Below are 11,668 nucleotides of genomic sequence, written 5' to 3'. Positions count from 1 at the left end.
ATTATTATTGAAGTTGTTGTTTAATATTCTATTCTATTAGGTTTACTGAATACTGAATTGTTGATTTAGTGATCTGAGATTCGAAGTTTTGAGATCACGTTTTCTGCTCGTAAGCTCAGTTTGACCTAATTACGTCACACAGTTTCCGGTAATTTTAGCTTTATTAGATGCTATAAGATGCTTCATGTAATGTGCTGTTGTAATATTTATTATGAAGTTGTTTGTTAATATTCTATTAGGTTTACTGAATACTGAAATGTTGATCTGAGATTCACAATTTTGAGATCGTCTTTGACCTAATTACGCTACAGTTTCCGGTAATTTTAGCTTTATAGATGCTTCATGCGCTGTGTGTAATGTGCTGATGCAGTTATTATTATAGAAGTTGCTGTTTAATATTTATTAGGTTTGCTGAATACTGAATTGTTGATTTGGTGATCTGAGATTCAAAATTGACCTAATTACGCCTCTCCTTAATTTTCAATTCCGGAATTCAAATCTGAGCTTCAGTTTTGACTTAATATTCGGTAATTCTAGCTTTAGAAGATGCTTCATGTCTTCCATCTATTGTTCTGCCGCGTCATATGATTTTATTTCTAAAGTTATTTTTTAAATTCTAATATTCTATACTAAATACCGAATTGTTGATTTGATGATATGAGATTCCGGTTTAACTGCTGCAGAAGTTTGTTTGTTGTTTAACCGGCCAAATTATCCTTAAAGTTGGTTTTTGATATTCTACTAGGTTTGCTGAATTGTTGATTTGGTAATCTGAGATTCCGTGTTTATACTGAGGTTCTTTGTCCGACCTGCTAAATTGTCATTAAAGTTGCCTTTTGATGTTCTATTAGGTTTACTGAATTGTTGATTTGGTAATCTGAGATTCTGGTTTAACTGCTGCTGAAGTTTGTTGTTCGACCTGCCAAATTATTATTAAAGTTGTTTTTTGATATTCTATTAGGTTTACCGAATTGTTGATCTGGTAATCTGAGATTCTGGTTTAATTGCTGCTGAAATTTGTTGTTCGACGGGCCAAATTAATTGGCCAGGATGGTGTTTGATTTGGGATCATTGATTGGGAAGATGGGGAGCAATGCGTTGGCTACCTCTGAGTACTCTTCGGTTGTGTCTATGAACTTGTTCGTTGCGCTTTTGTGTGCTTGTATCGTGATCGGTCATCTTCTTGAGGAGAATCGATGGATGAATGAATCTATTACCGCACTTGTCATTGTAAGTATTTGTGTGTTTGCTGATCTATTGGTTTTAAATTAGCGGTCCTGAATCTGCAATTCTAATGGATTATGATTGATTAGGGGTGTGCGAGGTTCGGTTTGGGTCGGTTTTGGGCTAAAACCGAACCAAAAACTGAAACTTAGGTTATTGAATTTTTGAAAACGGTTCGGTATCAGTTTTTCGGTTTTCAGTTCGAGTTCGGTTTTGCCACTTTAGCTTGAAAATTTTGGGTCGAAAAATAAAACTGTCCCAAGATAATGAATTTGGGTCCAAATCATTTTGTTAATTAATAACTAGTTGATTATTATGCATTTAAGCTAAAATATTCCAGTTACGTATTTATGAACTTTTTATAAATTACTTCACATAAAAAATGGAAATCCATAATTTCGTTCGTTTTTTTTTGTTATTTATTACGTGCAAAACCAAAACCAGACCGTAAGTTTGGTTTTATAAAAACATAAAACCAAACCGTCGATTTTTAGTTTCGGTTTGGTTTTTTCGGTTTCATGCACACCCCTAAATTTGAAAATGATTTATTGATGAAGATGAAAAGGGTTTTAAAATGATTTGTTTTATGTTTTTGATTAATTGGATGGCAGGGTCTCTGCACAGGAGTTGTTATTTTGTTAATAAGTGGGGGAACAAGCTCACATCTTCTAGTCTTCAGTGAAGATCTTTTCTTCATTTATCTTCTTCCACCAATCATCTTCAATGCTGGGTATGCTTTAGGCTTTTAGTTTCCTTTTATATGGAAAATAATATGTTGTTCTATAGGTTGTTTGCGATTTCAAAGCTGAAAGAATCTAGGGTTGATTTCCTTCACAGTTAACGTTTCTATCGCTATAAATTGTCCTGTCTCTTGTACTTTGCTTAATTTATGGTGACATACTGACATGTCAAGATTTGGACCAGTCATTTTAAGAAGCAACACGCTTTTTAGTTCATGGTATTAATGGGAAGTTGAGAGCAACACTCATCTTCTTGTTATATACTTTATATATTAAAAAGTACTTTATCTTGTTAACTTGTATTAATTAGGCTGAAGCAGATCATTGGATTCTTGCCTTATGCCAGATTTCACTAAGAACCATTTTATAAAATCTTGGTGTATTTCCATTGATTGGTATCATAAGATTGGTTTATTTAGCCATAACTGCTATTGTGGAGCCCGCATGAAATGTAATTTTTATGCTTTGAAGCAAAAAAAAAAGTAGAAGTTCAGGCCACTTCCCACATATCTTCAGAAGTGTGAAATGCCCGTTATATTTAGTTTTATAAGATTGTTGTAACACCTGGGAGAAGAAATGACCATGTATTAATGGCATAATCGTATAAATATCATTTATGTTAATAGATTTTATGTGGTATCCAAAAGAAGAATGTGTTAATAGAATAAATGCACTATGCTATTTGTCTCATGCGTTTTTTTCCCATGAATACTTTTCTCTCTCAAACACCAAAAGTTTAGATGTCTATGTGCAATTAATAGCTCTGTTGTTGTAAGTTTTAAGATCAAATTAAACGTAACTACTCATTAATAACGTGATCATAGTTATTTGAACTTTTGCATGGTTAGTAGTTGTTACCTTATGTTGTCTTTCCTTATGTTTTCCATAAAAAACAAACAGGTTCCAGGTTAAGAAGAAACAATTTTTTCGCAATTTCATGACCATTGTTTTATTTGGTGCTGTTGGTACCGTGATATCATTCACCATCATATCATTTGGTAAGCACTTCCCATCATTCTTGGTTAAAGCATTCATATGTATTTGTAAATTTGTTCCGCGTTGTAGATAATCTGTTTATTAATTGCGTAGTATATTGAGATATTTATTCGCAGGATGACAAAACCGCTTTGCTTTTGTCTTTATTATTTACTAAGTTAATTTTACAATAGTATAGGAAACATAGTCATAACGCGTTAAATCTTTTCTTTTACATAGCACAATAAATAATTGTAGAATAATAATAACAAAATCATTATAAGATGTCTCATGTTGAAAACTGAAACTGAAATCTGTTTTTCCTAAATTTTCATTCTCAGTTGAAAGTATTTGTTGATTTATGATCATATTGATAGCATTGCATGATTATTCAATCTAAAGAAGTTGTACTTATTTGTTGATAGCTTCTACAAAAATTTTCAAAAAGATGAATATCGGGAATCTTGAGCTTGGAGACTATCTTGGTATCACTTGATCTTTAGTTTTCATTCAAACTTTTCTTTTGCAATTTGTTAATATCTTCTTGTTTGCTTAACTTTCAATTTTCTTCCCAGCAATTGGTGCGATCTTTTCAGCAACTGATTCTGTTTGCACCTTGCAGGTACTTAGAGCATCATCAAGTTTATTTTAACAATAATCATTATCATTTTTAGATGCTAATGTATCTAATATTATACTCCCGCATTTTAGGTGCTCAACCAAGATCAGACCCCCTTACTGTACAGTCTGGTGTTCGGGGAAGGAGTTGTGAATGATGCCACATCAGTTGTCATATTCAATGCAGTTCAAAACTTTGATTTATCTCAGCTCACAACAACTGTTGTTCTTCAGTTGATTGGGAATTTCTTTTATTTATTTATCACAAGCACACTTCTAGGAGCAGGAGTGAGTCTTTGACCCCTTCCCGTCCCAATTATCTTCATATTTTGGTATGACCATTTGATGTTCTATTTTGACTCTTGTAGGCTGGGCTGCTAAGTGCATATATTATAAAGAAGTTATATTTTGGAAGGTACACAGTTTTTTAACTCCTATAGGCTAGGTTACTAACGAGCCTAACTGTAGTGATGCTTACATTAGTGTACATTATTAATGACAATAATAATTCTATGATCTGCTGGATCTAGGCATTCAACGGATCGAGAAGTTGCTATCATGATACTTATGGCTTATCTTTCTTACATGCTAGCTGAGGTAGATCTTCTTCTTTGCTTATTTGCAATTCTACCTGTTTACTTATAATATAGTTTATTTAAAAAAGTCAACTAAAACTTAAAGGTCAATGACTGTTGCAGCTATTCTATTTGAGTGGCATTCTCACAGTGTTCTTCTGTGGAATTGTGATGTCCCATTACACTTGGCATAATGTCACAGAAAAATCCAGAGTAACAACCAAGTATGTTTATTCTTTTAGCTAATACTGTTATTATATTAATCTATTGGTACCAGACTTAATAAGTTCATTTGTATCTACTTGCCAATATTTTCAGGCACGCCTTTGCAACCTTGTCATTTATTGCAGAGTTATTTATTTTTCTTTATGTTGGTATGGATGCTTTGGATATTGAAAAATGGAGCTTTGTGAAAGACAGGTACAATCTATTTGTATATTTTTGAATTTAAGTCTATTTACTAATCAAGCTTCAATAAGGCAAGTTTAACATGTTGGTGTTTGTTTATGGTTTGTCAGCCCGGGGACATCAGTTGAAGTGAGTGCAATTTTATTGGGATTGGTTTTAGTTGGAAGAGCAGCCTTTGTCTTCCCTCTATCATTGTTGTCCAATTTAACCAAGAAGGCGCAACACGAGAAAATCGATTTCAGGCAGCAAGTAAGTTCTTACTTTATCGTAGAGGTGGAAAGTTAGTCAGATTTACTTATATATGGGTCGATTCGAGCTATGTTTTATGACAAATGGATCAATTAAAAATTTAGCTAAAAAGACATGCCCATTTTGCCACCTCTTCGCTATTCTTGTTTTATGACTCTGATTTGACTGACACAAACGGATCCTTAACTTCTTTGTTTTTCTATTTCCTTGTGTTTTTTTAAGGTTTTAATATGGTGGGCTGGTCTTATGAGAGGTGCTGTGTCTATGGCTCTTGCTTATAACCAGGTTGGTTAACTTACTTCTTTATTTATTCTTATATTTTTGCAATGTTTAACTTGTTACTGTTTGCCATATTAACTAATTATAAGTGGGAAGTAATCATGTAAATAGTAATATAGTATCCCCCATAGGTAATGGCAGATATAAGGTTTTCTACCATGGTTGTTTATTCCCATTATATTTTATTTTTTATTTGCGCACTAGCACTACAGAAATTGTAAATTATTTCTACCATCATGCAGTTTACGAGGGAAGGTCATACAACATTGCCTGGGAACGCAATCATGATTACAAGCACCATCACTGTTGTCCTTTTCAGTACCATGGTATTCGGTCTAATCACGCAGCCTCTTGTGAGACTGTTGTTACCCGCACCCAAAAACTTAAGCAGGATGATATCTTCCGAACCAACGACTCCTAAATCATTCATTGTACCACTTTTAAACGGTCAGGATTCAGAAATCGACGTCCCCCGACCTTCCAGTCTACGAATGCTTCTTTCGACACCAACTCATACCGTCCATTATTACTGGAGAAAATTCGATAACGCGTTTATGCGTCCTGTTTTTGGTGGTCGGGGTTTCGTGCCCTTCATCCCTGGTTCACCGACTGAGCAAAGTCTTCACCAAAGCTCACATAATCTTGTGGAAGAAGAAACCGGCTAAACCGAAGACTAGATCTAAATCAGAACTTTTTGTTAATAGGTTTTGGATGAGGAAGCTGTGTCTTTGAAGTTTGAAATGATGGTATTGTATTGTGTGGTTGTAGGATAGATCAAGTTTGTTGCTTTGTGTTGGGTTTTGGTTTTAAGGTGGTGAGTTTATGACTTGAAAGAATGTAGATTGTGCCTTTGTGTATAATTTGTGTATGTTTATGGTTTTTGATCACTTTTTTCAAAGTTATTATATGTTTTCTCTTCAAAACTATTAGTTTGCATTCATTTGTTTTGATTTGATAACTTGATACATAAAAATATTATACAGTGACTCTTTTATAGCTAGTTAGTAACGATTAAGTCGTTGCGATATCAACACTAAATAAAAAATAACAAATCTGTAAACGCCCGGAACAGTATCGGCATACGTATATCTTATGATTTAAGCAGTACGAATTCAATCGGTATGGATCAAATTAGTTACTGTAATGTCACTAAACCCAAAAAATAAATTAGTATATGCCAAGAATAGCAATGACACTTTTATAGCTTATAACAATGATAAAAACATATTTAAAAACGAAGTTTTTTCCAATCGGTAAAACTTGGGCGTTGTGGTGATAAGTCAACACAAATTCAATTGATAATTTGATATTGGTTAGATTCGTAATGATGTTGAAACTAAACTTAAAAAATATATTCATCAAATTAGCATGTTTAAAACAAAATGATAAAAAAAAACATCTTTAAAAAACACAAAAATAAAACTATAAAATATTCAAAAATTGAATTGTGACATTAACGGCATCTTTTAAGCTTAGGAATATTGATTTTAAATAATCTCAATTATATCCCATTGATAAATAACAGTTTCATTTTTAAACTTGACTGGTAGCAGTCCTAACTAAAAGGGTATTTGTTTTTAACGGACCACGACTAATGGATGTTAACTCCGTTAGTGATTTGCTAGCGTAGACCTTCTTCTTCGGCCGCATCATGCCAGAAACCTGCAACTCGCCTTCATTCTCCCTAATATCAATACATCGTTCCTCTCTCTCTCTCTCTCTCTCTCGAAACCTAATCGACGTGTCGCCGTTGTTGTCTCCGTCGAAGTCCACCCTCGGCAATCGTCGTGCACCATTCAAGGTAATTAACCCATCATTCGACTTGTTTTGATCCCCTTAACAAAAGCCTTATGTGTATTTTGTAAATCGTGTAACATTGATTATGAATTTTGAAAATAAGGTTGGGTTTGGTATCTAGGGATTTGCCATGGAAGAAGATGAAATCTGCATCATTTTCTAATTTCCGATATGTTTTGAAGGGGAGGGAGACGGTGTAACAATATTAGGGAGAATGGAAGCGAGTTGAAGGTTTTCGGCATGATGTGGCCAGAGAAGGAGGTCCACGTCAGCAAATCACTAACGGAGTTAACACCCGTTAGTCGTGGTCCATTAAAAACAAATACTCCTTTAGTTAGGACCACCACCAGCCAAGTTTAAAGTTGGGACTGTTATTTGCCAATTGAGCATAGTTAGGATTTTTTAAAACTAATGTTCCTTAAATTTATGTTTCATGTTTAACGTTAAAGGATCCCCCTAACTTAAAACGAATGATTTGCTTGTTTAAAAAAAATCTAACTCTTCTACGTTACCACCACCAGCCAAGTTTAAAGTTGGGACTGTTATTTGCCAATGGAGCATAGTTAGGATTTTTTAAAACCAATATTCCTTAAATTTATGTTTCATGTTTAACGTTAAAGGATCCCCCTAACTTAAAACGAATGATTTGCCTGTTTAAAAAAAATCTAACTCTTCTACGTTATAATAGCTTACTATAATGGAATACATATGGTCTCACCTAAGTCGAAGAAAAGAGAGAGATAACGGGTTGAAACAAGTTTGGTCAGATTAGGTTTGCATCATGTTTAACTGAAATGCTACTCGCACCTAAATGTGTGTATCTTAGTAGCCGTATGAGTCATCTACAATGGTGGTCAAATTAGGTTTGCATCATGTTCAACCAAAATGTAACTCTCACCCAAAGATGTGTATCTTATTAGCCGCATGAGTCATCTACAACGGTGGTCAGATTAGGTTTGCATCATGTTCAACCAAAATGTAACCCTCACCCAAAGATGTGTATCTTATTAGCCGCATGAGTCATCTACAACGGTGGCCAAATTAGGTTTACATCATGTTCAATCGAGATGTAACTCTCACCCAATGATGTGTATCTTATTAGCCGCATGAGTTATCTACAACGATGAATTCAGTTGATACATTTACCTCTAAACCTACTTTTAAATTTACACATTTGTCCATAACCATATTTAAACTAGAGGTGGGCAAATAAACCGGTTAACCGAACCGATCCAAAAATCCAACCGAAACCGAACCGGTTTGAAATCGATTATATAGAAACTGGTTGAGAATTGACTGAAACCGTAGGTTCGGAACCGGTTTGTAGTTTTCTCCATCAAAACCGGTTAACCGAACCGAAACCGATCAAAACCTGTCAAAACCCGAACTGAAACCGATCAAAACCTGAACCGAAACCGATCATAAACCGGTTTAGACTTTTATTGATTTTGAGTTCTAAACCGGTTTGTGCACCTTTAATTTAAACTGTTAAACCTTTACCACTTGAAAGATGCACTATTTTTAACACCTTAGTATATTACTAGGATATAGCCCGTGTAATATACGGGTGGTTAAAAAAATACAATAGAAAAGTTAAATTTAATAATATACGTAATAACATACATCGTCGTTTCAAAAGCATACTAAAATATATTTATATGTCTAAATATATGTTTAATATATCATATTTTTATCTTATGGATTCATAACAACATAGCTTATGGAAGAATAATTTTGTTTTAATAATATAAATAAGTAGATTAAATTAAATAGCTTATTAGGTGTAAATTATAATTTTGAAAATTGTTAAGATGGAATCTTATATGGATAGCCTAATTAAAGGTTTTGTAAAAACTATGTTACTTTAATATAATAGTTAGATTAGATTAGATTAGGGTAGTTTCGCTTGACCTTTGTGATTTTAATCAAACAAAAAAATTATCAAATGAACCCATTCTATTTGTGGAATCAACATAAAATGTTTGTGAACTATTTATGTGAAATCAACATAAGAAAAAAGTTTATTAACTACGTGTTTGACTTTTTAGGAATCCAACATATTCGTATTTGATGATATGAAAAGATTTCGTTAAGATTTTCTTACACATTTGACTTCATCTATTAATAAAAAAATACCAAAGCAAGTATTTTAAAAGTAAGTTTTATTATAGGTAAAACTATTAAAGATCACGTGATGATTTCTTGTAGTAAGAAAAAAAGTATCAACTTATGTCTAAAAATATACCTGACAGAGATGCCAATATCATTAACAAATTAAACATAACTCTTACTAAAAAAAGAAATAAAATTAAGATAAAACAAAGGATTTTTATTTCTAGAATGTGGCTCACAAATTCGTATATAAGCTCGTTCGTTCACACAAACCAACTCGCACAAGCAACTATAGACAACTTGAATAGTATAATGTGAAACATATTAGCATTTTTATCCATTACTTGTCTTAAATTTTTGCTAACTAACTACATGCAGCTCAAAAGAAGGTCTGGAGTTCTAATTCATGGTTTTTTTTATTTTATATATTTTCAGGTTTTAGTCCCTATTCGTGGCTTTATACTTGCACCTTTTACGTTTTAATTATGTTTCTACGTTTAACTTCAATAGATTTATCATACGACCCCTGAACTTTAATAGAGTTCCGCTACACCTATGAACTCTTAACTTTACACTTGCACGGTTGCACCCTACACCTTAATTGCGTTTCTACCCCTGAAAGAGTTATCACAAATCCCCCTAACCTCAGCATATTTATCGCACGATCCCTGAATATATAACTTTAGACATGTTTACTTAATCGTGTAACTTGCTTGTTTTTATAATCATTTTAACTTTAACTTTTTTAATATCTACAAGTCGCCAGAATCGATCCACACATAATTCCCATATCTACACCTATGACGCAACGCATCTAACTAATATATTAAAACAACATAATTTTGTCTACATGTCCTTCACCTAAGTTGTCCACATAGGCTTCCATGTCATCAGCCTTCCATAAATCTATTTTCCACGTATTCACAATAAAATTTTAATCAATGATATTGACTTTTATATTTTTGTAACTTATTAATGTAATTATGATATTAATTATTCTAATTATTGTTAGAATTATAAAATTTATTAAATTTACTAGGTTTAAACTGTTCATCGTTTCTTATTTACAAGGCACATGCTTCGTTCAAAAATCATAACGCTCTCCATCGTTTGTAACCAGATTCTTCGCCTCATCTATAACCGGTTCTTCATGATTTGTCAGTTTCATAATCCAAACAACATCAAATATGTTCATCGTTTGCAACTATCAGGTATGAATTATATTTTAGTGTTTAATCAATTTTTGTGATGAACAACATCAACTTGATTCACTGTTATTGGATTTAAGGTTTAACTGCATGATTTTTTATACTAACAATTAATAGATTTGATATTTAATCTATTCCTATTAATCTATTTATATTTTAATCTATTTAGGGTTTAAAGGTATGATTTTTTTTAAATTATCGGTTAATCGATATGATTTTTAATATGTTTGTTACTTAAAAAATTATGTTTATATATTGTGATTTTTTGTTCCTAATACGCCTTTTTCCAAGTTTCACTAATATTTATGACCTATCAATTTAAAATTCGAAAATCTTATTATATATGAATAGGAACCTAACTGTTATAATAATAAAATATTAGTTTATTATATTTAACACATTCTTGTATTTGGTATAATATTAATCAAACAATAGTAATTGATTTAGTGAGCATCTAATCTAACTAATATATTAAAGCAACACAATTTTGTCCACATGTCCTTCACCTAAGTTATCCACATAGGCTTCAATGTCATCAACTTTTCATAAATCTATTTTCCATATATTCACAATAAAATTTTAATCAATGATATTGACTTTTATATTTTTGTAACTTATTAATGTAATTATGATATTAATCTTTCTAATTATTGTTAGAATTATAAAACTTATTAAATTTACTAGGTTTAAATTGTTCCTCGTATCTTCTTTAAAAGGCACATGCTTCGTTCAAAAATTATAACGCTCTCCATCGTTTGTAACCAGATTATTCGCCTCATCTATAATCGACATTTTTTGTTTCAAAAGGTTTTTGAACGAAAACTCTACACGGGTGAAAATATAAGTTTAAACCTGGTATGTATTTGTAAGCTTAGTTTTCAAATAATATTACAAAATCTTTTACTAATGTGTTTTTTTATTTTTTTCATGTATAATGGTTCATTTATGTTATATTATTCCTTATTTACTGAATTATTTATTTATTAAGTATTTTCTTTTTATGTTATAGACATAGTTTAACATCTTTTATAATATCTGCTGGTAAAAAACTTATGTCAAATATTTATGTTGATTGAATATGTTTTTTACATTTTATATTATTTCTTGATATGTTTTACACCCGTATGTAGCACGGGTTATTATCCTGGTATTAATTAATTAAATTTACTAGAACAAAACATTACCAATAATAATTTTTATTAAACTTTTTAGCATACAATTTGCTGTTGCCCAATGAACGGTTGATGACGCCGCTGTAATACATATAACATCTTCCTCAGATCCTCAATTTACTTCACCCCAAGCTTTATATACAAAAAACATTCACTTTTTCTTAAGGGTTTTTGCTCAATTTACCATTTTACACCAATAAAAGTTTCGATCTTTTTCCGTCTAGGGTTTCATCTTTGTATCAAGATCCAATTCAACAGTATCACTATTCGATTCGATTTGACTCGTTCGCATTAGGGTTTAATTTCATTTC

General features: G+C 32.0%; 1 protein-coding gene across 1 annotated transcript; it reads left to right on the top strand.

Annotated features, from left to right (window-relative positions):
* Nucleotides 1–935: 935 nt before the first annotated feature.
* LOC143543282 (sodium/hydrogen exchanger 1-like) lies at nucleotides 936–5,936 on the top strand. Its single transcript, XM_077035637.1, has 13 exons — nucleotides 936–1,230; nucleotides 1,836–1,954; nucleotides 2,865–2,962; nucleotides 3,365–3,424; nucleotides 3,515–3,561; nucleotides 3,651–3,845; nucleotides 3,926–3,972; nucleotides 4,088–4,154; nucleotides 4,256–4,356; nucleotides 4,451–4,552; nucleotides 4,651–4,789; nucleotides 5,012–5,074; nucleotides 5,311–5,936. Exons 1-13 carry the CDS (start codon nucleotides 1,051–1,053, stop codon nucleotides 5,731–5,733), a joined length of 1,641 nt encoding a protein of 546 aa, XP_076891752.1. The 5' UTR covers nucleotides 936–1,050; the 3' UTR covers nucleotides 5,734–5,936.
* Nucleotides 5,937–11,668: the final 5,732 nt, after the last annotated feature.

The sequence above is a fragment of the Bidens hawaiensis genome, unplaced genomic scaffold (assembly GCF_021521415.1).
Source record: "Bidens hawaiensis isolate Kalapana, Puna unplaced genomic scaffold, B.hawaiensis_p1.1 tig00013115_1, whole genome shotgun sequence".
Lineage (NCBI taxonomy): Eukaryota > Viridiplantae > Streptophyta > Magnoliopsida > Asterales > Asteraceae > Bidens > Bidens hawaiensis.
This window is presented reverse-complemented; position numbering and strand designations above follow the sequence as displayed.